General features: G+C 49.7%; 8 protein-coding genes across 8 annotated transcripts; 5 read left to right on the top strand and 3 right to left on the bottom strand.

Moving 5' to 3' along the window:
* Positions 1-282: 282 nt before the first annotated feature.
* Positions 283-4,345, top strand: PGRI_002020 (uncharacterized protein; the record flags this gene model as incomplete). Its single annotated transcript, XM_040787915.1, has 9 exons — positions 283-742; positions 796-2,167; positions 2,364-2,403; positions 2,953-3,355; positions 3,410-3,615; positions 3,672-3,751; positions 3,817-3,984; positions 4,034-4,243; positions 4,318-4,345. The coding sequence occupies 9 exons, from the start codon at positions 283-285 to the stop codon at positions 4,343-4,345; spliced, it is 2,967 nt and encodes a 988-aa protein (XP_040651687.1).
* Positions 4,346-4,530: 185 nt separating this feature from the next.
* On the bottom strand, positions 4,531-8,077 carry PGRI_002010 (leucine--tRNA ligase CDC60; the record flags this gene model as incomplete). The annotated part of the gene is made up of 4 exons (XM_040787914.1): positions 4,531-5,133; positions 5,185-5,383; positions 5,438-7,938; positions 8,003-8,077. 4 exons carry the CDS (start codon positions 8,075-8,077, stop codon positions 4,531-4,533), a joined length of 3,378 nt encoding a protein of 1,125 aa, XP_040651686.1.
* Positions 8,078-8,881: 804 nt separating this feature from the next.
* PGRI_002000 (mitochondrial 54S ribosomal protein mL61) lies at positions 8,882-9,457 on the top strand (the record flags this gene model as incomplete). Its single annotated transcript, XM_040787913.1, has 1 exon — positions 8,882-9,457. One exon carries the CDS (start codon positions 8,882-8,884, stop codon positions 9,455-9,457), a length of 576 nt encoding a protein of 191 aa, XP_040651685.1.
* A 5,131-nt stretch (positions 9,458-14,588) lies between these two features.
* PGRI_001990 (GATA transcription factor LreB) lies at positions 14,589-15,882 on the top strand (the record flags this gene model as incomplete). The annotated part of the gene is made up of 2 exons (XM_040787912.1): positions 14,589-15,726; positions 15,839-15,882. The coding sequence occupies 2 exons, from the start codon at positions 14,589-14,591 to the stop codon at positions 15,880-15,882; spliced, it is 1,182 nt and encodes a 393-aa protein (XP_040651684.1).
* Positions 15,883-16,425: 543 nt separating this feature from the next.
* On the bottom strand, positions 16,426-17,513 carry PGRI_001980 (uncharacterized protein; the record flags this gene model as incomplete). The annotated part of the gene is made up of 3 exons (XM_040787911.1): positions 16,426-16,861; positions 16,920-17,219; positions 17,275-17,513. The coding sequence occupies 3 exons, from the start codon at positions 17,511-17,513 to the stop codon at positions 16,426-16,428; spliced, it is 975 nt and encodes a 324-aa protein (XP_040651683.1).
* Positions 17,514-18,515: 1,002 nt separating this feature from the next.
* Positions 18,516-19,851, top strand: PGRI_001970 (FAD-dependent oxidoreductase; the record flags this gene model as incomplete). The annotated part of the gene is made up of 3 exons (XM_040787910.1): positions 18,516-18,671; positions 18,894-19,279; positions 19,389-19,851. 3 exons carry the CDS (start codon positions 18,516-18,518, stop codon positions 19,849-19,851), a joined length of 1,005 nt encoding a protein of 334 aa, XP_040651682.1.
* Positions 19,852-20,186: 335 nt separating this feature from the next.
* On the bottom strand, positions 20,187-23,398 carry PGRI_001960 (Pyridoxal phosphate phosphatase-related protein; the record flags this gene model as incomplete). The annotated part of the gene is made up of 9 exons (XM_040787909.1): positions 20,187-20,454; positions 20,511-21,889; positions 21,945-21,987; positions 22,349-22,484; positions 22,541-22,689; positions 22,747-23,049; positions 23,112-23,188; positions 23,237-23,250; positions 23,311-23,398. The coding sequence occupies 9 exons, from the start codon at positions 23,396-23,398 to the stop codon at positions 20,187-20,189; spliced, it is 2,457 nt and encodes an 818-aa protein (XP_040651681.1).
* A 225-nt stretch (positions 23,399-23,623) lies between these two features.
* Positions 23,624-25,100, top strand: PGRI_001950 (tRNA (adenine-N(1)-)-methyltransferase; the record flags this gene model as incomplete). The annotated part of the gene is made up of 4 exons (XM_040787908.1): positions 23,624-23,726; positions 23,778-23,924; positions 23,978-24,057; positions 24,120-25,100. 4 exons carry the CDS (start codon positions 23,624-23,626, stop codon positions 25,098-25,100), a joined length of 1,311 nt encoding a protein of 436 aa, XP_040651680.1.
* Positions 25,101-25,202: the final 102 nt, after the last annotated feature.

Here is a 25,202-nt window from a genome sequence, read left to right as displayed (position 1 = left end):
TCTTTTACTATCACTTTCAGGGACTCTCTAGCGCATCTGTGTTTTAGCGCCTGTGTCAATAATTTTACACTCCAGTGGGAGTTTTTTAATCCAAAAGTTGTCCACTGCCATCAATTCCAGCTTCATTTTACTGTATAAATGCGTAAAATAACGAACAATGCTTGTTCTGCAGATTATACTTGTATGGAGATACGGTGGCCCGAACTTGCCATGTGCGCTATCAAGAGATAACTGTCTCCAAAGAAAAAAAGGCTCCGCAACTCCGCAGTTTCACACGCCAACATGTCGCTCTGCTCTCGGGGTGCAGTGTTCAGAAATTCGAGATTGAATTTGCTGCGCCTAATCCCAAGGAGAATTCCTCGATCACAGTCTCAAGCGCTCTTTTTACAATCGCGCGCCACGCCACAATCCAAAGTCCATGCGGACCTCCGCACGCAATGCCGATGCTTCTCAACCACTCGATTTCAGCAAGAACAGCCCACGGCTGAGCCTCAGTCCGACTCAATAGCCGATTCCTTGCCCGTGTGCTGCCCAGGATGTGGCGCATTCTCCCAAACAGTTGAAGCAAACGAGCCAGGATACTATGGTACATCACGAAAGCAGATTCGGAAGCTACTCGCCGCTAGAAAGGACGCAATTGAAGCCCAAAATACAGAACAAACCGAGCCCACTGAGAGGGATGGCTTGAGTGCACAACAGAACGATGCCATCGAGGAGGCAGCGCCACCCAAGCCCATTCAAGGTAGGGCATCTAAACTATCGCTGAAGTGCACCGTTTGCTGACTGAATACAAAGACGGAGCTTTTCCGGATGAAGCTGTCGATCCCGAGAATAACTTACCTGGGTCTCTAGGCCGAATCACCGGAGTCTGCGATCGTTGCCACGACTTGATACATCACAACAAGGCAGTATCTTCGCCTAAGCCAACCATTATGTCTATAAGAAGCTATCTCGAAGAATCGCCCTACAAATACAACCGTGTTTACCATATCATAGATGCCGCAGATTTCCCAATGTCACTCGTTCCACGCATTCATTGGGCTTTAGCGCTGCAGGAGCAACGTTCACGGAACCGACGGTCTACGAATGAGACATACCAACGCGGAAGAAAACTCCCCACACTCTCGTTTATCATCACGCGCTCGGACCTGCTGGCGGCAACGAAAGAGCAGGTAGACTCGAAGATGGAGTATATTCGCACAGAGCTCCGTGCAGCTTTGGGAAAATCGGGGAGGGAAGCCCGTTTGGGTAACGTGCACATGATTAGCGCGCACCGTGGATGGTGGACCAGGGAAGTCAAGGAAGAGATCCGAGAGCACGGTGGTGGCATTTGGGTCGTTGGCAAGGCAAATGTCGGAAAGAGCAGCTTCATTGAAGCTTGTTTCCCCAAGGATTCCAGGAATGTGGACAAAATCGAAGAGTGGCTTCAACGCCGCCGTGGGGAAGATGAGATTCAAACCCAGCCAGATGCTACTCTTCTTGACCCCGACGGCCTTCTACCCCCTGCCCCTCGCGAGGATCTCTATCCAGTGCTCCCAGTTGTGTCTTCCCTTCCAGGTACTACTGTCTCGCCTATCCGTATTCCATTCGGCCGCGGAAAGGGCGAGGTCATCGATTTGCCTGGTCTAGAGCGTGGTCTATTGGAGGACTTCGTTCAGGATGAACATAAGCGTGATTTGATTATGACGAAGCGGGTCAAACCTGAACGTCTGACCATTAAACCTGGCCAGTCTCTTCTGCTTGGTGGTGGTCTTGTCCGAATCACCCCAGTGAACTCTCAAGATACGGTCTTGTCCGCCAGTTTCCTACCTCTCGAGTCTCATATTACCAACACGCAGAAAGCAATTGAGACACAGGCCGAGAATATCCCATACCGGGGGACTGTCATTATGAAGGAAGGAACCGGCAGCACAATGGCCTCGGCCGGTACATTCGACTTGAAATGGGATACCACCCGCTCAAATCTTCCTACCTCGCTCGCCAAAGCTGTAAACGATAGGGGAATTCCAGTGCCTTCATTGCCATACTGCGTGATGTCAGCAGATATCCTCATCGAAGGCTGCGGCTGGATCGAGCTCAGTATACAAATCCGCAGCAAGCGGGACGCTGAAGACGAACCTTCCTATCCGCAGGTCGAGGTTTTCACTCCAAACGGGAAGCATATTGGGTCCCGACCTCCGATTGAATGTTGGAACTTCATTGCAGAGAAGAAAAAAATCGATAAGCGCAGACGGCCGCGGACGAGATATTGATGTTTTGGGTATCTAGACATGTACATTAGGCCATTTAGCATAGCGGCTCGGCGTTTCTCCTCCCTTATACATATGTACCAATATATTGTTTGCTATCAACTTCATGCATAGTCTCAAATATCTCGATGGGTTTGATGCACATACTTGGAATGTGAGCACATCCTCACGGTCCCCGCATATGTGGGGGCACAGGGATTAGCTTTCATTTAACTTCTTTCCACCGACTTTATTTCAACTTCCTATTTATTCCTTTGACTGTTTTCTCTTTTTAACTAAACTGTGTTTAACTTTCTCAATTCATCGTTGACATCGCCCCAATATTCAGTCTGGGTTTCAACATATATATCGTAGACATCCAGCACTTCAACATTCACGCTTGTCTACTTTATGATGTTATCTTGTCGGGGTACCGAAAATGTCAAGGAACTGGCTGTACCCTGGCGCTTTAGTCTAACCCAAACCTATGATCCGAAAGAGAACCCGACTGGACTTATCTCATTTGGCCTGGCAGAGAATGTATCTATACCCCCCGCAAACTGGAAATCAAAGGCTAACATCCAAACAGAAACCAATGAGAGCAGAGATAGCCAGATATATCAACGAAAAGGTGCATATACCAGTCTTTGCATTTATGGCGATGCCAACATGGTGTCAATTGACCGAGAGAATCCAAGAATCCCACCCTAACTACCTCGCATAGGTCGTCTTTACAAAAGATTCCATCAGCTACCGTTCAAGTGCACCAACAGCTGCAAGATTACCAGCCGCTGCAGCAGTTCATCTGAACAATATCCTCAAACCACGTACCCCAATTGATCCCGAGCATATCGTCATCGCAGACTCTCCCACTTCTCTTGGCAGTATGCTGGGATATAATCTCGCAGAACGCGGGGACGGGATCCTCGTCAGCAGACCTATATACGGCCGCTTTGAGCTCGACTACGGCGTTGAAGCTGGCGTTACAATGGTCTACGCCGACACAGCTACAGAAGAGGCATTCTCTCCTGCTTCCGTGGAGAAGTATGAGCTAGCCTTCCAGGCTGCCAAGGAACAGGGCAAGCAGATCCGAGCTGTGCTGCTTGTCAACCCGCATAACCCTGTTGGTGAGTTATATATACCACTAGGTTCATTGAATTGAACTAATTGGCTGCCGCTAGGTCGTTGTTACCCAGTCGAGACACTCAAGGCTATCGCCCGATTCTGCAACAAACACAATCTCCACCTCATCAGTGATGAAGTCTACGCTTCCTGTGTGTTTGATTCGGGTGACCCTCAGGCAGTGCCGTTTACGTCAATTCTATCACTGGATTTTACGGGGTTGATAGATCCCAATCTGGTCCATGTGTTATATGGCTTCAGCAAGGTAAGCGTCGGATTATCTCAGTCAAGTAAACTAATTTTGACAGAATATCATTGTAGGACTTTGCTTCCGGGGGCCTTCACCTTGGGTTCTTGTTGACCCAAAATCAGCAGCTTCGTCAAGCTTGCAAAGCGATCCTGTGAGATAACTGTCTAGCATCACCATTAAACAGCGTTTGTCGCAAAACTTACTGTATATATATAGGAGATTGCATGGCGCTTCACAGGCAGCGGTGACAATTGGCACCGCGATTCTAGAAGACCAAGCTTTTGTGTCGAGCTTCATAGCAAAGGCAAGACAGAATCTGGCGTCAGCCTATCGGCTTACAACTTCGGTGCTCAACAAGGAGGGAATCAACTATGTCAAGGGCGGGTGAGTTAGACAATACGTTATTCAAATCCTCACCTAATTCTGTCTCCAGAAACGCCGGCTTCTTTGTATACATCGACTTGTCACCTTATCTTCCTGCTGACGGTGCTCTTTCTCCACGACAACGGGAATTTGCTCTTGCGCAGAGGCTTGTGGATGCCGGTGTCTTTTTACATCCCGGGGAAGAACATTCTCAGGATGCTGGGTGGTTTCGGTTGGTTTTCTCACAGGAGGAAGAGATAATTAAAGAAGGTCTTAACAGGTCAGTTAATTGCTTGTCATTCCTATGGACTTGCTCGGTCAGCTGATTAATGGATTCTTTCGTGATGTCTACAGATTGTTGGGTGTATTGAAGAGCGCATGAAGTATTCTACATAACAGAACAATACTTGAAGATGTGGCACGGGACGGAATTCTTGAGAGGCGTAGGAAATATAACTGGAAAATTGAAATTTATATGCTATGTGTTTTATTTTATTTCCGCAGAAGTCATCAAGCATGATTTTTTGAAACTGGCAAATGAGACTGCATTTTTCAAAGGAATGTCGTTTATTCGACGTTGACAAACTGGAACGTGGGAGTTCCAGGCACGGCATTCTCGCCGGACAGACCCTCGCGCTTCTCACCAGTGCCAACAACCTCACCAGTCTTGCCACCCTCGTCAACAGCAATGACTTCAATCTCCTTGAAACCGGAGGTGCGCTTCAGACCTCCAACCATCTCGGAAATGACGGCGAACTCATCGAAAGGAAGCTTGCGATCGAAGACAGTGGCGGGGGACTCGCCAGCGTTGACCAGACGGCGCTTCAGGCTCTGAACGAAGGGCATGGCCTTCTTCATCTCACCGAGCTTGCCGACCTTTGCGCTGAGCTCCTTGTCGTTGAAGGAGAGGCTCAGCGAGTCGAAGGAATCACGCACCAGATCAATGTACTTCTCCTGCCAGGTGGGGAACTTCTTGGCAACGAAGATAGTAAGCTTCTTGGGCTTGCGGGGGTCGAAGCTAATGTTCTTGCCCTTGGAGAGCTTCTTGGCGTAGTTGGCCTCGGAGCTCATGATATTGCTTGCGGTACCACGGACGTAGTTCTGAGCGGCGGTCAACTCAGGAGAGGGCTCTGGCACGGCAGGGAACTGGGCAAAGTGAATAGACTCGGACTAAATGGTGTTAGATCAAAGTTAAGCGTGAGGTGGGAGAAGAAAACTGACCTTTTTGAGAACCTCGAGCCAGATGTGCTCAGCCCAGTGAGGAGTAATAGGTGCCAGCATCAGGGCTTGCAGCTCAATATAGCGCAGAATAGTATCACGGTGCATACCCACGCCAGCAGCGGTGGAAGCCTCGCGGTAGCTGTCACGGGAGCTAGTGAAGTCATATAGTCCAGACTTAAGAGCAAGCTTGAAGTTGGTGCTAGATAAAGAGTTAGTTATCGATGTCAATTGATTAGATAGGATGCGAACTTACTCCTGGTAGTGCTTCTGGGTCTCGCGGACCAGGCTGTTAAGCTCGTTATTAAAGAGCTTATCAGCGAAGGCATCGGCAGGGCCAGTGCGCAGAGTCTCGTCCTTGGCAATCTCCTCGATCCACTCCTTCAAGGTGTAAAGACGCAGGATGTTGCTGTTGGCAACAGACTCCTCGAAGTTGGCATCTTCAATGCTGTCACCAGCATCGGCAAATGCGATACGGGTAGCATCAGCACCGAACTTGTCAACGGCATCCTTGAGAGTCAGGAAGTTACCAGTACTCTTGCTCATCTTCTCGCCGTTGAGGAGCAAGTGACCGTTAGCACGGACACCACGGGGCCAGTACTCCTTGGGGAAGAGAGCAATGTGGATGTAGAGGAAGAAGGTCAAGTGGTTCTGGATCAGGTCCTTGCCGGAGACACGGACATCTAGAGGGTACCAGTATTCGAATTCACGGCGCATTTGCTGCAGGGACTCCTTGCTGATTCCACTGCTAGCGATAAGCTCGTCGCTAATCTCCCGTCTTGTGAAGATGTAGTCCCAGACCTCATCGGTCATCTGCTCTGCGGTCACCTTCAGGGGGCCGGTGGTCTTACCGTACCGATCACCATGGAGGAGGTGAGCAATGGTGTAGTAGGCCATGTAGACGGTACTGTCACTCAAACTCTCAACCAGGAACTGCTTGTCCCATGGCAGCTTGGATCCGAGACCATAGGTTCTGGCACACGCCCAGCGGTTCAGCCAGGACAGATTCTTCTCGAAACCGTTCTTGCACTCGGCGGAATAGGTGTTGAGGTTGTTGACAACGTGGTTGAGGGTCTCCTGCTGCCACTCGGCGTCATTCTCGCCGTAGTTGAGGAACCACTGACCCAGATAGGCAACAACACAGTCATCACCACTACGGCTGACAACCTTACCCATGGGGTCAGCGAAGGGGAAGGCATCCCCACTCTCGTAGAGGTCCTTGCGGACCTTTTCCTTAGCATCACTGACGGGCTCGCCCTTGTAGTTACCAACAAGCATAGTACCCTTGTAGAAAGCTTCCATGTAGGCCAAATCCTTGGCCTGGGCAAGCTGGGTGGCGTCCTTGGGAGAGTTGATCTTCAGCTCCTTGACCAGAGCAGGAGCGGTCAAGTTGCCGTAAGTAGGAGTGTCAATGAGCGGGAAGATTTCCAGCTCGGCCCACTCCTTCTGGATACCGTAGTACTCAGCCTTCTTGGCCAGATCCATCAGGGTGGCGTAATCGTCAGGGCTGTCGGAGGGGACGGAGGTGACAACACCAGTACCCTTGGATGCTGAAACACTATCCATAGGCAGGATGCGGACACCTTCAGTGTGGAAAGACAGAGGTGCGTTGACCAGTGTGCCGACGAAAGCGGAACCCTGTACCTCAAGAACTTGTGGGAGCTCGTCTTGAGTCTTGGGGAACTTATCGCCGAAGAAATGGCCCTGGAAAGCCATATTCCAAGCAGCACGCTTGGTCACGACAATGTACTCCTTCTCCTTCAGCTTGAAGAGGCCGTAGTTGATCTTTGGGCCGACGAAGCAGCAAGTTTGACCGTACATAGTCTCGGGACGCAGAGTAGCGGGAACGAAGTATACCTTAGCATCATCCTCGATCTTTCCCTTCACAAGCTCTGCCATCTTTGGTGACCATTCCTTAACCTGGAGTTTGAGCGCAGAGTACTCCTGGGGACCAATACCCTCACCCTCGGTACGGTCATGGTCCATGCAAGGCTGGCCGTCCTTAGGCGAGTAGACGGTGTAACGGTTTCCGTACATAATCTTGCCAAGCTCGTGCAGGCGGTTCATCTGCCAGCGCACGAAAGCATCGTAGTAAGGGTTAGCGTCGGTGGTGACGAACTGGCGACGCCAATCAACGCGGGCACCCATGCTGTCAAGATCACGGATGGCAAGAGGAGGGAAGTGGTCGAGCCAGTGGGCAGCATCGGCAAACTTGTGAATTTCCTCCAGAGGAACACCAATTGCCAGCATGATCTGGAACTGGTACTTCATCTTCACGGTCTTGGCAGCGGCCTTGCTCTTCTTTCCGGAGAACTTCTCACTTGCCTCAGCCTTGACCTCTTGTGTGGGAGCTGCGCGGAGATCCTCAGCGGCCTCTGCCTCCTCGCTGTATCCTTCGAAACCCTGACCGAACTTCTTCACCTCGTTGGCGAGCTTATCGGCACAGGCCTTGATAGGCATACCAGTGCAGTGGAAGCCCAGAGGGAAAAGGGCACGCTTGCCCTCCATGCGGGCAAATCCAGCCATGAACTCCACCTTACTAGCAGTGAAGCTGTGTCCGGCATGCAGAGTACCGTTCATGTAAGGGTAGGCCATGGTACCGAAGAACTTGGGGTATTTCTCACGGAGCTCGGCGGGGGTCAAGGCGCCCTGGGGGGCCTCCTCGAATGAGGGCGCATCAACCTCGAAAACCTTGTTCTCCTTCCATTGTGCCTGGTACTTCTTCTCGATTGCGATCAAGCTGTCACGCTTCTCGGTCTGGCAGGCGAAATGTTAGTAAATGAAAATCAACGATGGTGGGGGGGAGGAGGGGTATAATAACATTTTCTAATTTGAGGGTGTTCTTTGAGCTGTTGCTTGGATCAAGCTCAGCTACGGATGCAGCTGCGGCGGCCATTTTTCCTGATTGTCAGAATTGGCCTGTAATTCCCTTGAAGAGCGGAGGGGACAAAAGAATCGCGGGGCGAGATATAAAATATGTTTGTTCAGTTTGTGAGTCAAGGTAATTCCACTGTATTGTATTTTACCCTGGGCTCCACAGTTCAGATGTTCTTTACAGTGTTGTAAAGATGAATTGTTGTGTAAAGGAGATGTTCAATTGATGAGCTGGACTCTCTATATATATATATATATATGCCAATCACTTTGGTAGATAAATCCCCAGTCTTTATTTTAAATGTTGTCGTTAAAGTGAGCTTGAACATGTTCTATTGGGGCTTTGATCAATACCATCTATAGATTGAATGTCGCACGTGACTATCACGGAGCAACTTCTTCGCCGACAAGCGCATCTGCGATAAATTTCCCCGATCAACAAACTCGCAATTCCGGCCCTATATTACATATTCTTGAGCAAGAATCTTGCCAATTAATCCTGCACTCTCGTCTCATTCTTTTAACCACACATCTCGTCGCATAAGGGCCAGTCCCTGTGCGGAACACCTTTCATCATGGTCAACTTGTTCAAGCGGCTTCGCAAGCTGCAAACTGTATGTATAGCTTCTCCCGGCTTCCCTTCTCTGGGCTCGCCAAAGTAACGCTGAATTGATGGGCTAATGTGAAATTGCTTTTGTCAACAGAGAGTAAGACGAGACCCCGTCCCTTGAGATCTCCGACCCTGCAACCTCCGAGACCGAACTCGCGTTGTCTCCCACGGTCTAGCCGACATGCAATCAACTGACTCGTTCTTTCACTGTTCCAGATGCTCCAGACCAAAATTGGCACAGGTGCAGCCATCTTCCCCAACCTCACCTCCGCATCAAAAGAATTCCCAGCCGTCACCCGACTCCACCTCACATATGCACGCAAGATCGACCAGGGCCACGGAGGCGCGCGGCATTTCTGGCGTAACTGTCTTCCACGACTGAAATATCACAACCCAGGCGTGCCGATGACAGTGGCACAAACCTCCAACCAGCAAGGACCCGCAGCATTGACAATTTACTTCGCCGAACGGGTCGGCAGTGCCGCAACGGCCCTCGCAAACGAAAGGAAGGTCATTGATGAGCTTGCCCCGGCCCCCGAAGCAAACGAGCAATCAGCCGTTCTAGATATCAAGAACCGCACATACCAACAAATCTGGGATCGTGTGCAGGCCATGACGGGTGCGAAGGTGGTCCCCGCCACTCCCGAGGATATCGCGCTTTCACAGCAGCTGGCGGAGATCAAGAAGAAGTCTGGCCCGGATCGTCAACGTGTTGCGGCTATCCGACAGGCCAAGAAGGATCAGGAGCGTATGCTCGCTGAGGCCAGAGGCCAGGTGGATAAGCAGGTGTAAGATAGTGCAGTTTTGTTCTAGTGTTGTCTTTGGATTCGATTGATCCTTCCAGCTGGTTTCTTCATCTTGAGAAATCAGCTGTCTGTAGCATAGCATCTTTTTCCCCTTACGACTATGTACTATGTATTTATTGGGAATATGTTTTTTTTTAATGCGCATGTCGCATTCTCTTCTCATTCATATTGCGTGAACGCTCAATTAGATATAAAAGAGTAATAGCTTTGTAAATTCAACATCACTTGACAATATCAACGCCGAAGTATGCTTGGTTTAGAAACGGCTTAAAAAGATCAGAGAAAGAGATCACTCCGGGCAAAGCTATGTAGCTACATAGTAGAATGTCCGAACAACGACTGAAAGAAGAGAAAGCTTTTGCGAGAAGTGTTACATGACCTAAAATATTGTTAGCAAGAAGAGAAATTACCCAGAGACCGGGTTGAAGACATACCTCAGCGATTGACTGCCGCTCAATGATTGATTTCTGTCTCTCGTTGCGCGAAACACGGTAGTAATAGTCACTGAAGTCACCACATTTCATGTGACGCAGGAATTCTTCATCGTGGGTGATAACAATCAATTGGAAGTTGGCCTGCTGCTGACGAGTGCGGATAATGTCATGCAACGACTCCGCCAGAGAGCGAATATTGTCTCGGTCCAGGTTCGTAGTGGGCTCATCAAGAGCGATAAGGCCGCAATTCACACCGAAACATTCCGCAAGGGCCAGACGAATGATGATACTAGCCAGTACCTTTTGGCCTGCACTGCAACGGCCTCGCATGTCCATCTCGGCGCCTGACTTGACCATACAGACACGGTAGTTGTATGATCGGTTGCCCTTGGCGTTCTCGTTGTCAGACCGGATGAGAATTGTGTCGACGTCCGTTCCGCGATAGGTCTTCTGCCACAGCTCGCTAGCGATGGCATTGATTTCTGCCATCTTTAGGCCGTGATATTGCATGATTGCTTTGTCAAGAGCGCCACCGTATCGAGCCAGGTCTTCGACAGCAGCTTTGGTGGTCTCGACCTTGATGTGGGATTCCTTGTATTTTGAAGCTGCATCCTTATAATCTGTGTTCCAGTCTGCCAGCAGCTGCATCAGCTGATCATCCTTGGACTTCATTTCGCCCATCTTGCTCGCCTGTTTGGCAGCAAGGGCGTTGTGCTCACGAGTCCAGCGTTCTGACTCTTGCTTGAAACGGCCTCGGTCAACTTCGGCATTCTGTGCTTCTAATTGCTCAACTTCCTCAAGAACTGTGTTGAGAGATCGAGTTGCTTGGCGATATGTCAAGTTGTCCGAGTATTGTCGCTTTGTGTTTTCACTGTCCTTGAGTTGGCTTGAGATCTTGTTGATCTCCCTTGTGATCTCGCTTTGATCGGCTTCGAGTTTGCCAATTTCAGCTTCAATTTCTTGAAGCTCCTGTTTGCTTCGCTTAAGCTGGTCCGGACCTCCTCGTTGATTGTACGAGTTGATGTCATCATTGGCAAGATCAAGCTGATGAATATTCTCGGATAGGCGGTTAATCTCGTGCTGCAGATCTCGTTCACGTTCGTCGGCTCGCTGGCTGATATCATCATAACGAGCTTGAGCTTGAAGCAATTCTGGCGTGAGATTTTCGATATCTCGGTCTGTTTTCTCAATTGCGTCACGCTGCTGATTATTGAGTTTCTTGAATTCCTCCATCCGGACGACTAGGTCCGCTTTCTTTTCCAGCTGGAACTTGGCATTGTCTAGGTTGCTCTTCACGTCCCTGAACTCGAGCTCCAGCTTGTTGATCTCTGATCGCGTCTTTTCTTTCTCGTTTGTCACTTTCGCAAGAGTCTTTTTCAACTCCCGCGACTTTTCATTAATGGAGGCGATTTCTTCCTGAATATCTTCCAGGGTACGAGCAGTTGAAGCCCCTTGCTGCTTTTCAGAAAGCTCTTGAATTTGCGACTTGATCGTCTTTGTCTCGACATCGTAACGCACGATAGTGCTCACTGTCTTAGCAAGACCCTCAACGTCACGCTTGATTTCTGTCTTCTCGCTGACCTTTCCGTCGTGGGTTTCCAGCTTCTCCAGGAGCTGATCACGCTGGGATTCAGATTCTTGTTCTTCTTGTTCCAGCTCTGGAATGACACTTTCTGACAAACGGACCCAGGTATCGTAGGATGCACTAGCGGCGCGGGCAGTTTCGAGATCTTCTTCAAGGCCCTTCAGGGTCTCGTCTTCGGCATCGAGACCAGCCTTCTTGACTAGGGCATCCAGCTTCTTCGTAAAGGTCTGGAGTTCCGCCTCGTTCTTGAACGATCTTTGACATGTTCGGCACAACTTGGTGCGCTTAGCAGCATCAAGACATTTAGTAAGGTACTCTCCCATTCCGGCATATTGATCAGCATCTTTGCGAGCCATGTCATACTGTGCCTGGCGCTCCTTCACAATTTCAGGGTATTCGGAAGGCTCTGCGTCGACTGCTTCGTGAATTTCCTTCACACATTCATCGAGTTCCTTTTGACGTTGCTTGAGGTTCTTCTTGGCTGTCTTGAGCTTAAACTCTACATGCTCCAATTCTCGGCTCACACCGTCGCGCTCACGCTCTGCATCGGCCATTTGTTTTGATTCACTATCGAGGGCTTGCTGGAAGCCTCGCTCCAGTGTCTCAGGCTTCCAGTCTGCACCAACGACCTTCTCAAGGCGATCACCATGAGCTCCTTTCATCGTTTGTAGACTGCGTTCACGGTCCTTCAATTCTTTCTTGAGGTGGTCTAGGCGAGCTAGGTCCCCAGCCTTCTTGGTTGAGTCAATGAGCTCAGTGTTCAATCTCGAGCTTTCATCCTCAAGGCGACGAATTTCCGCATTGGTATCCTGGATATCTTGATCCCAGGAAGCAGCTTTGGCTCGCTCTTTCGCGTGCTCAAGGTTTGACGTGATATTCTCGACCTTTGATTCAAGTGCAGCCTGGAAGCCCTCATCTACCTCAATTTCATTGAGCTTCTTCTGATAAGTTGTTGCCTCTCTATCGTTCGCAGCAATCTGTCGTTTTGCCGCATTCTTGGTCTCTTGGAGTGCGGACTTGGTTTGCCCAATATCATTCAGTTTTTCTTGAACCTCACGAAGCTCTTTCTGGGCTTCACGCTTCACACGATCCAGGGATTGATTCTGCTCCCTTAAAAGACGTTTGATCTTCTGCATGAAAGTGTCAATTTCAGACTGATCCATTTTCTCGTCAAGGCCACGAATGTTGTTGGCGCGAGCAATTTCATTGATCATATTCTGACGCCTTTGAGACTGGCGCTCGAAGTTGGCCTTGTCGTTCTCAAACTTTCCATTCTCGGCTTGTTTCAAGCCAAGACGGTGCCGAGTCTGCTCGATCCGCTCCTTAATTTCCATATAGTTTTCCTTTTGTGACTCTTCTTGTTGCTGGTACTGGATTTGCTTAGTCTCGAATTGCTCCAGGGTCGATTCAAGCCATTCATCGGAGTCATCAAGCTCGACCAAATGTCTCTTAAGGTTGTCAATGGTAGTTTGGATACTTTTAGCTTCAATACGCTTGCCCTCAAGAGCACCGAGGACCTGGGCATAACTTTCTGATTGCGTCCAAGCCTTATCAGCAAGCTCCGCGACGCGCCGCATCTCTTTGGACATTCGCTGGGTCTCTTCGCGCAAGGCTTCGATTTCGTCCTGAAGCTTGACGGAGCGTTTTTCAGCACGGTCTGCCTTATCTTTGTCTTCTTTCGCATGTTGCTCCATGATCTTAAATTTGCCAAGCTCCTCGTTCTGCTTCTTTCGCAGTGCTTTGATATTGTCAATGGCCTTGGTGTACTTCATAGCCTCAAATATTTCGTCAAACCGTTTCTTCAACACGGAAGGTTCACTCATTGGCCACAGACTTTCGTCCTGGTGGCAGAAAATGACCGAATCCAGCACGGCCTTTGACACGCCTAGATACTGTGGCATGATTTGGTCTAGCTCAGCCACTCGTGATGAAATAGCCGTGCGTTCGCCATTTTTGATCATAAGCAGCTGGCCTTCTAGCGTCTTCTGCTGTCGTGTGGTTTTTTTGACCGTGAGCTGTAGACTCCGCGTAGCAACCATTTTCGCCCCGGAAGTGGCCTTGAACGATAGCTTCACCTGAGCCAGGACTTCTTTTTCGCCACATAGTTTCGGGTCATGGATAAAAGCACCGCCTTTGCTGTTCGGAGGGAGATCGCCCGTTGTGGCATATTTGAGACACTCGATAATGGTCTAAATCCGCGTCAGCTCCCTGGTCACTCCTAGTCGCCCATTTCGCCATTTCGTACCGTCTTTCCTGAGCCATTGTATCCGACAATCAATGTGAGGGGTGTGTGGAATTGGATCGTTTCGCTGCGCGTATTATCGAAGGAGCGGACTCTAAAACAAGCGCGGTTTGATGAGCATGAGTGTAACTACTCTCCGCAGTGGTTGCACGCGGATTAGAATTTTTGATAGACATACCCTAGAATAGAGAGCTTATCAATCTTCGCTATAGTATGTTAGATAAACCGTTGAAAACTTTTCTTTCTCGCCGAGGTATATAGCTGTTGCACTTACACCTAGAACCCAGTTAGCATTGCGACACGAGGCGGGGAATGATCAGCACGTACATCTTGAACAGAAGCTCTGCGGAGGGCGTTTTAGCCCGTTAGCCGTTAGCTTTATCGAATTCAATCGAATATGATCTGGACAGAGATAGCTGAGAAAAGTTGCTCTGATCGTTGTGATCGGTCACATAGTCCCGCGTCAAAGCGACACGAAATCACGTGAATTGTTCTAAAGTGCTACGGCCCACAGGGATCGGCGGTGTTGTCGACCAGCAATGGCCGGCTTTTATTTCCAATGTTCTCTTTTTTCGAGATCCAGACCCTCAGTGAGACGATGTGTATATTTTGAAAGACGCATTGTCCAACGCAACCTCTTGACCGCATGTACCGAATGTACTGCAGGTCTCGAATTTGGATAATGAACCATTCCATTCTCAACGCCGACTCTACTATATCCGTTTCCTCGTGCGGACATTGATTTCTAGGGAAATCCCCTCAATCGTTATGAGAGACCTCGGATTCAAAATTATCCAGCCATATCACTAGCGCTATTATACCTCTCTCGCTTTGGTTTCTATATACCGCCCTCGATATGGATCTGAATCGCCCGCAACCCTATGAGGGTATGCCTTTATCCACTTCCCAGATGAGATCGAGCTCCAATCAGGGGCATCCGGTGTACGCATTGGAGCAACAACGAATCCATGGGTCATACAGCGGGCAATATGGAGTACAGGGTGCTCAACACAGGGGATACCCGAGCGTACAATTGGATGCAGGCTGGACAGGGCGAGTCCTTGATGAGATGAAGGATATGCTACTTCTCCTCACCCCCCAGGGCCGAATCTCCTATGCCACTCCGTCGTGCAAGAACGTCACCGGCCGCGTCGCAAAACAACTCGAGGGAAGTCCTCTGGTGCAGTACATTCATGGAGACGACCAGCCAATCTTCCAGAGAGATCTGGACGACTCAGTCGCCGCGAACCAATCGTTCCGGACCCATTTGCGATTCCAAAAGACCAACGGCACATATTCTCTCATGGAGGCCTATGGTCACCCACATCTTGCAAACCAGGATGGCCGTCAGACAGGGACAAGTCCATCCGCCAACGGACGTTGCACCGGCTTTTTCCTCGTGTGCCGACCGTATTCCAACAAGGTCTCCCAGCTCCTTGACTCCTTTTTAGAACACAAGATTGAGAACGCACGTCTGATCCAGCAGATTGCCAAATTGAAACAAGAAGAAGAGGAAGAGGCGGCCGTGACTCGGGCGCCCTATTCTACGCGCGATCAAGATATTCGTGCACCTGTAACCGAGAACCAGGGCCAACAAGCCACTCGTTTGGGGGAAGTATCCAGTGATCCCGATACTACAGACACCGTGGGGCCGAACTCGGATGAATCCGACACGGGTCAATCGGCAAGCTATCGACCAGAGCACAATACCGGCGAAGTCTACTCACACATTGACGGCATCGAAGTCATGACTGGTCTTAACTATGCAGAGGGTGAGAGATCGCAAGGTATTAGCACAGGTGTCAGCCGTGGCCGTCTTGTACATTGCGATATCGACATAACCACTGCTGCTGACCAAGAACGCAATGCCCAGGAAGGTGACCGCCGTAAAAGGCACAAGTCCCAGCATATCTGTAGCGATTGCGGGACTGCAGACTCACCAGAATGGAGAAAAGGGCCATTAGGCCCTAAGACCCTTTGCAATGCTTGTGGCTGTAAGTTTTGTCCACCGCCACTTGGAATCCCTGCTCCAAGATACATATTCCCGTGTTTATAACCTATCGACTCTTGGCATGGAACAAGCTAACCCAGATGTCGTTTTTTTAGTGCGCTGGTCTAAGAAGGAGAAGAAACGGCAGGAGTTGGCTTAATTTTCAGTTGGTTTATTTGCTTTTCTGGGACTCGTGACCTTCCCAGGTTTTCTCTCCATCATGATGTCTTACATGTTCACGTCAAAATACCCCCTCAATTGTTTGGGCGCCTTGCTGGTCAAGCATTCTGTCCATTTCGCTGGATTTCCAATGATATTCAGACAAGCCCCGTGCTGACTATCGCACGGGTGATGAAATTATGTCCCGTGAAATCGATATTTTCGAATCAATGTATATAACATAAGTAGTTCCTATTTTGCAAACATCTCAATGTTGTGCAACTATTACACTACGGGATCTATATGTTTTTCTTTGGCAACTCACAATTTGATTATGGGGCATTAAATGATTTTTGACAAAGTCAGAGCAAATCAGAAGTCCAACGCCGAAAATGATGACGGGATATACTAAGGACCTGTGGCCAGAGGGATGGAACTGGCCCATCTGCCATCCTTGTCCCATTGAATAATGAAGGTCGTGTATGGGCAACAATAAGTGGTATCACAAAGCAATTTCTCACGCACACTTGAATACTGGGTCCATTCAGGGCTTAGCGGCCTTCTTTGGCGGCGGCGGGAAGTACATCGGCGATGCTGTCGATCTCTCCGGGCTGACTTCATTCGATTGCGCGGACGTGTATTGGGGTTGAGGTACGCGGGAGTTGTCTCTCAGAGGGAGGTCCGAGGCGGTACTGCCATTGCCATTGCCAAGTCGGTTGAAAGCCAGCGTGCGGGGTGTGAAGGGTGAGGGATTTCCTCCAGCGGCCATGGGTGGCACTCCGGGGGTGCGAGGAACCATGCCTGATCCTCGAGGCATTACGCCGGGGGTCATGGGAATCATACTGGGAGACTTGATGACCTCTTCTTCGAACTCTTTCTCGATGCGACGCTCTTCCCTCCGCTCGCGAATCTCTTCCTTTTCTTCGGGAGTGATGAAGCAGGAATGGATACAGAAGCCGAGGATGACTGTATAGTAGACACTGAGGGAACTATTAGCTAACAGTCTGGCGGAACGGGGGTAAAGAAAGTCGAACTAACATCATGATGATGGTCACAGCAAACAGCGCTTTGGCTTGCATGCAGTATCCAATATTAGACTTTCGAAAGGCGACACTGCAACTCTTCGCAATGTACCACGGGGCTCCTGACTGGGGATGCCTTGGGTCTGACATGTCAGACCCAGCCTGATACGCCGCTGACACGATATACAGAACGATCAAGGACAGGTGGACCACGACCGCAACAGGGGGATAAAATAGGTTCATCCAGTGCGTAGGTAATTTTGTGATGAGGAAGAAGGTGCTCAGAACACCAAGGACAAGATTGTAATTGGTAATGCTATTTTCAGGGTCAGCGGCCAGCACTCGAATCTTGAGTGTAGTGAGAAACATACAAGCCGGACCAGACCATAGGGGGTGTGAATGGTCTATAGTTTGATGCTGCATAAAGTGCCTCGTTCGGAGCACTGTTGAATCCATTGTCTGCTCCATCTTGCCATAATAATGTCCGGTATAGATTGTGGGAAGCGATACCGGTCAATGTCAGCATTACGATGGTGATCGGAAACTCCCCGACCATCAACCAAAGGAGGGTCCTGTGCTGCTTGTGCTTCTTTGGAAAAAAGAACATCATGTTGGCGGTTGTTTTGGAAGGTTCGCAATGAAATCGACCTTATTATCCCTCCCAAGCGGACCGTTCAGCTACAGCGCTTATGGAAGAATTAAAGCTTTGTACAACGCGATTTAGCCAGACCGGCTGGCTTAGGCATCCAGTCCACCGCACGTAAAGAGCCAAATGCTTTGTGTCAGAAAATGTCCAAAAAGTAGAAGAAAAAGACGAAGTCTGAGCGACCCGGAGGACGAGCGTTAGATATGAGCTCGAGGCCAACCAGTGGCCGAAAGCACAAGCCATCGCATGCAGGAGGGGTCACGAATCAGCATGGGAATACCGCTCAGAGGGACTGGTGTGTGTTTGGAAGGTGCATCTGGCCAATGCTTGATGGCGGCAAAGCGCCAGCAAAAGTAGCAACCCGGGGTCATCACACCAATGAGATGACTGGGATCGGGGGAAGACCGCTCATCACACGCTAGACTGTGTGATAGGATGGCAGATCTGCATGGATCCCTCATCACATAATTCCCCTCACAGGATCAAAATCCTGGCATTCCGAGGGAACTTGCAGCGTTTTTTTAGTTCGAAGCGCCGGGTGGCACGCTACTAGTGATGCGACTCGCATTTGTGATTATGCAGTGGTCTGTACATACACCCATGTTAGCTCCGGAGTCAAAAAATGAGGAACAAAGAGGTTTTCATTTGTGATGGCCATATCAATTCTCTATGTTGTAGGTCCTAAATTGTCAAGTTCTACGGAGCAAGGAAGTTGAGTGGCTTCATAAATCGTAGAAGTCATGTGGTCGGCAGAATCCTGTAACTGCCCAGGTGAACTGACCTCATATTCATATTCATTTTCATATTTTAAGACAATTCATCAACTTAAATCCATTTAATTCCGTGTAGCTTGATATCTTAATGAAGTCGTTTCAATCCTTCTGTCCACTTATTCGCTCAACTCCGCTTCGCATCATCCGGCTAAGTCAACCTGGATTCCGTTCTATTTCAAAAATCACAGACAAAATGAGTTCCCAAAGGGAAGACTCAATTCCTCATGAGCTGCGAACGGCCGCAGAGCCCCGGCAAAATAGACTACATTCAGTGCGAATATCGCATATCGAACAGGTCAACCCCTCTGTCCGGCTACTACAGTTCGCTCTGCCTCCCCAGGAGAATAATGTATGCGTGTATTTTTTTTTTCTTATCTGATCCCTCTTTCTAAATGCCTCTACTATACTCCGTATCTCTGACTCTATCAAACCCGGCTGCTACCCCCGGGGTTGTTCGCGCCGTTGGATCCTATCTATGCCCCGCACCAGTTCCAATCACACCTAAGCATATTCTATCACACACCTTGGCGCTTACACCAAAGAGATCCCTGTGAACTGACGTAATTTATAGGATACCGATCAACAGCCATTCAGCTTTCTGCCAGGTCAATGGCTTGATGTCCATATTCCCTCCATCACTCAAGCGGGGGGCTTCACTATCACATCAACCCCGGCAGATGCGCAAGTGCTGCCATCGCCAGAAGCTTCTACAGACTCATTAGCTGGCGAAGCGTTAGAACCCTCTTCAGAATCTCAAGGGCGACCACCATATGTGGAACTAGCCGTACAAGACTCGCCAGGTAACCCATCCGCCGCATGGCTATGGAGACCGAAAGAAGAGATCCTAGGCAAGGAGTTGAACATCCGAGTCGGTGGAAGCTTTGTCTGGCCTCCTACTGGAGTCAGTATCAATGATGTTAAAAATGTGGTCTTCGTTGCAGGCGGTGTTGGAATCAAGTAAGTAATACTCCCCAAACATGGCCGTTATCTCCGTGTACAAACATACACCACAAACCAATACCTCAGTTGTTAGATTCCTCATGATGCAATCCTGACAAAGTCTTAGCCCTCTGATATCCATGCTCTCCCACTTAAACAACAACGAGCCGCACACCCCCAACCCAACAACCATCCACATCCTGTACTCTAGCCGACTACCGCCACACCAGGAAACCTCTGCAGCAGTACTAGACCAGATACTGTTTCTCCCGCGTCTGCGCCAGATAGTCCGATCTCAAGAGAGTTCGCACCGACTCCGGATCTCGCTGGACCTCTTCCTTACGGACTTGGCCTCGTCATCTGATCTGTTCTCATCTGGGTCTCCTTCCGATCTCAAGATTCACCCAGCGAGGGTATCGGATCATGACTTACGTTCTGCAGTTGTTGGTGGAGATGGTGAATTGGATTCTCGGGGCACAGTATGCTATGTATGTGGACCGCCTGGTATGACTGACTCCGTTGTGGAGAAGTTGGTGAAGATGTTAGGCGATGGCGGGGAGCAGCGAGTTTTCTTTGAAAAATGGTGGTAAGGTGACAGACTGATAGCGATGTAAGATATTCATTCACATGATATTAATTGTAGTGTTTGTTCGTCGACGTTCCAGTCCAGGCCTATAAGAATTGGAGCAGAATAAGGCTAGCAGAAATGGCTTGAATATTTCAGAAAAAGGTAAGACACCCCCGCAGACGCCGACCTAATGCAGGCAAGGGGCAAAAAGATATATGTACAGGAAAATAGGAGAAAGGCAGCCGAGAACGGAAACGACAGTATGTGAGACAGGGGCAGTACTAACACGCTGACATCTCGATACAAGACTGGAGAAAAGGAAAGGGAGAATGGAGAGAAAAAAAAAGGAGAGAGAGCTCATTGGGATGCTGCGTCTGGGCCTTTGACGGCACCGCCATCCACGATCATCATTTCGTCGATCTTGGCTTCTGTCTGACCCCATTCTAGACGCTTGTATGTTGATACACGACCTGGGCCTCTGTCGAAGTCGAAGAAACGCACTCGTCGGACAAAGTCATCGTAGCCACCATACCCGCCGAATCCGACACCGCCGCCGTAGCACATCCAAAGAGAGGGCTTCTCATTGGTGTCTTGCTCAAGCATGCAATAGTCATTGACATGATCACTGGAGAATATTTAGTCTTCGTACCAACAAAAACGAAGCTTAGGAATGTGACTTACTGCCCACAGCTAACAAACAAGACGCCCTCTTCTTCGAGGGCATCCTTGAAGCCAGAGTTGAACCCTGGTGCAGTGGGTGGTTCCATCCATGCACCCTTAAAGTACTTTCCTGACGCTCGATACTCAGGGAGCGGAATGTGGACGAATGCCGCATTCATGTGGATATGGTTGTATTCCTGATGTTTGCTTCTCAGGCTTTGGGCGGTGTTCTTGAACCACCGGGTTTGGCTCGGCTTGATCCAATCGTAGCCGCGGAACTGACGCTCGTCAGGGGAGTATGAATGCGTGTCAAGGAAATAGAGGGTCAGGGCAGAGTGTGTGCTTTTGCCCCAATCGAGGACTTCGACAACGTAGTTTCCGACTCCGTCAATGTCTTCAGGGCCGGCGGCTGAAAGAGAATAAGGAAGATCTTCGTATATGGTCATGAGTTGTTCTCGGTTGAGGTCACCCTCGTCGTCGTGGTTTCCGAAGATGGCTGCGTAAGGAATCTTGCGATCAACCAAAAGTTTTACAGCCTTGTAGAGAGCACTTTGTGCATCTGGGGCGGTCTCTCCGTTGATCTGGTCACCTGATAGAACCACCATGTCTGGCTTCTCTTCGTCGAGAAGTCGTGCGACGAACTCCAAGGTTCGGGGGTCGGCTTCACACTTCCGGCCAGCCACCGCTTCAACAGGCACAGGGTCACGACAGTGGCCCAGACCGGTGCTCATGTGGAGATCCGCCAACTGCATAACCTTAAATTTGCCATTCTCGTTGATCCTAGGAACGGGTTTCTTAGGTTTGGCCTGCGGGTGCCCTCTGCGAATGCTAAGGCGAGTCTCCAACTGTTCCGTCATACTATCCAGGAGAATGGGGGTATCTTTGACTTCCCAGTTGGGACGAGGATCGACAGCATCCGCTCCATAAAGGACATCGATGTACGTCACGGCTTTTTCAGAGTCGCTAGCATGGCGGGAGGACGAACGCTTGAGCCAGATGCCTCCCGGTCGGGGTTCCCAGGCTTCGATTTCGGTCTTTCCAACAAATTCAGATGTAGGAGTAAGACGACTGATTTTCAAATCGATGACCACCTTGTCATCAAGGCCCAATTCCTCCTCCTTTTTCCGTCTAAATTGAACGTATGCACTCGAGGTCCAGCCCGAGCGCAGGTAAAGGTCCTTATCGACGCGGTACCAGGCTTCTGGGTCTAGCTTGCAGCTCGAGAATGGATTGAGAGTAGAACATGTTGTTACGGTCACATCTGTGATCACGTAGCCGGAATAATGCGACGGAAGATGGCCATGGATTGAAGAGGGAAGGACACTAAATCGATTATCGAGAACGACCACGAGTAGGAGAATGAATGTTGCGAATAAAACGAGCTGTACACTCGCTCGGACCTTTACAAATTAGGTATCAGCAAACTGCTTCACAGGGAGTCAAATAATGTCATACTAGCCGGCGAGCCATGATGAGATAGATATCACCCTGGCAAGGACTTGAAAAGAAGTGAGGCGCACTGTCGCATGATGCCCACCAATCGCAAGGGTATAGGGCGGAGGAGAGGACCACGTTCGGTCAACTCTAGAATATAAAGGAGAAGTATAATCCGTTTAGAGGATTGAAGTTCGCATTTCACCCTCGACGCTTGGACCCTGAAGGCGGTGACTCCTGAAGAGTCTAGCCTTTTCCCAATGTTTGGTGTTTGGCATTCTGGTGATTCATTGACTTGGATATTCTTACTCTTTTCACTAATATGCTCATTATCCTAGTCTAAATTTATGTGACTTTATGTCCATTTCCAACATTTATGTCCATCTAGTTGTGCAGGTCTATACAGCTCTACTCTATCGTTCTACCCGAGCGAAGGCTTGGCAGCCACATCACTCGGGGACAGCTTGCCACTCAAGATGTCTTTGGAAGTCGAGAGGATTGTGGACCAATTCTTGAAAGTGGTGTAAGGCATTCCCCTGCGCTGGCAGTATGTCACCAAATCTGAAACAGGATTAGTTGTGGGATCTGAGTTCAAGGCGGTTCGGGCAGATTAATACCTTTGCCTTGCTTGGCGAAGAGAAGATCGGTTTCTGCAGCCGCAGACAAATCAGAAATACCATCTCCAGCGTATAGAAGAATCGGGCGCTCTCCGTCGGGCAACGTGGCATAAGGCTTGATCTCTAGGGACTTGTCATGCCCGAAGTGGCTGGTGAACGATTGTCAGTGAGGCTGGGCGAATGATAATCGGATTAACGTGACTTACCTGTCATCATGGTACTCAATCTGCCAACCACCCTCGCTGTTGATATCCTTGCCGTCCCGGCTCACAGGCTCGTTGGAAATGATGGTGAGGTGGCTGGCTGGCTTGTGGCCGAGGAATTTCTCCAACAAGGCGCTGATAATGGGTCGCATTCCAGATGACAGGATGACAATGGGAACGTTGTTCTCCTTGGCCCAGTAGTAGAATTCCTCGAAGTACGGGTCCAGCTTCATGTTCTTCAACAGGGTCTCGATGCACTCGTTGTATGGGGTCTTGATGCTTTCAAGCATCTCGCGGAAGGCATCCCTATAGTGAAGAAATATCCGTTAGGGCTTGCTTGTGGAATGCAGAATGTCTTTAACACTCACCGGAAGCTCAGAGTCTCGTTAAGGACCCGGTCGCCCAACGCGAGACGCTTTTCCCGGCCGAAGCCAAGGGTATCAATCTGAGTGGTATTAGTGAAGACTTAGGAGAGGCTAGTGATGCGAGATACCATGAAGTCATTGCCTGCAATTCCAGTAAGCATTCAAGTCCTCCGGGGCTGACACTTTGCGGGGAAGCACCTACTGTCATCAACTGTAATTGTCCCATCGAAATCGGTGAAGAAGATGAGCTTAGGCTTAGTCTCCATGTATGGGAGAGCGTTGGAACCCATGGTTGTAGATAGCAATATAATGAATCAAAGAAGAGAACGGGTATGTTGTATATACAAATTAGCCCTGAAGAGAATGACAGAGCAATTGAAATTAAAGATGTGCCGATGTGCCCCTCGATTCGGTGAACTCGGGGGTGGGTGGAGCGGTACCGCAGCCCTGGAGCGGGTTAGTCTCTTATCAGCCAGATTTTCCTTTTCTGGTTTTATTACTTCGCTTTCTATATCATGTCTCGTCTACGCCAGGCCCTACAGCGCGTCCTTGGTGGAAATGCAACACCAGGCGCATTGCGCTCTCGAACCATTGATACCAATTTCTCCATTATAAAAGGTAATTGTCTTGCAACGCCTCTTTCCAATCTCGGGCTAACGAAATGCGCAGAGGGAGACCGAGTTATTTTACACGGCAAACAGCCCTCATTGTCAAAAGCATTGAAGCGAGGTGAAAAGCTCCAGACACCTCGCGGCGCAGTGGAACATGATAGCATCATTGGAAAACGGGTCTGGGACACGGTGCAGTCTCGCAAAGGTCAATAACACCCAATTATCGGTATTCCCTAGATATGACACTGATACTTCTAGTATATACAGGCTTGAATCTCCGAGTTAGTCTTCCGACATTAGAAGAATACGTCGCCCTGACTCCTCGCTTGGTCACTCCGGTACGCGCATCACTCCTACGGACCAGACATGGAGATACATTAGACTCACGCGATCCCAGTAGATCTATCCACAGGATGCCAACTTGATTGCTTCCCTTCTCGACATTCACGTCAATACCCCTGCCGCTGGCGAAATACAACCCACCCTAGAAATTCTCGAGTCCGGAACAGGCCATGGATCCCTGACATTACATCTGGCGCGTGCCATCCACGCCGCCAATACCACTCCTCCGCCTCGTCCGTCGCGATCCCAGATCAACTACCTAGAAGGCCGTGTCATCAGACCGAGCGAAAAGGATACAGAACAAACAGAAGATAAACCCGCCGAGCCAATTGCAGACCCAGCACAGGAAGGATGGGATGCGTGGCGAGCACAGCGCAACGCCATCGTCCACACAGTCGACGTATCGCCGAAGTTCGCTGCGCTGGCCGAGAAAAATGTCCGGGGATTCCGTCGTGGAATTTACGCAGGCAACGTTGATTTCTATGTGGGCCCCGTCGAAAACTGGATCGCCCAGCAGAAGCAGCAGCGGAAAAAGACTGGCTTGGCTTCACTGACTGGGGGAAATCCCACCGACCCGTTCCTTTCACACGTTATTCTGGACATGCCTTCCTCAAACTTGAGGATCCCGCATGTTACCCCGATGTTGAAACGTGATGGCCTTCTGGTGGTGTTCATGCCTAGTATCACGCAGATTGGCGAGTGCCTCCAACTGATCCGGGACCAGCGACTGCCCCTCGTTCAGGAGAAGGTGATCGAACTCGGCTCTGGAATCAGCGGCGGTCGTACATGGGATGTACGTTTTGCTACCAAAAAGTCTGGAGCCGACCCATCGTCCTGGGCCACCCCTTCAGATGCTGAGGTTGCTACTCCTGTTGAGGCCGACGAGCAGTCTACCGCCTCTGACAGTGCCTCTGAGGTGTCCACCGCAGAGGAGCCTCCGAAGGAAGGAGAATCTGTCTTGGTCTGCCGGCCGAAGGTCGGATTGCGTATCCAGGGCGGCGGCTTCGTCGCAGTCTGGCGACGGATCGAAGACCGTTAAGCTCCCAGTTACCCCAAGCATATAAATCATGTACTGTACTATATACCTGTATTCTATTGCATGTCTGATACGGACTGAAACCATTTGTACCATATGTTGTAT

Source organism: Penicillium griseofulvum, assembly GCF_001561935.1.
Source record: "Penicillium griseofulvum strain PG3 chromosome Unknown contig_79, whole genome shotgun sequence".
In the NCBI taxonomy this organism is placed as follows: Eukaryota; Fungi; Ascomycota; class Eurotiomycetes; order Eurotiales; family Aspergillaceae; genus Penicillium; species Penicillium griseofulvum.
The sequence above is the reverse complement of the archived record's forward strand: the minus strand, read 5'-3'. Positions and strand labels throughout refer to the sequence as shown.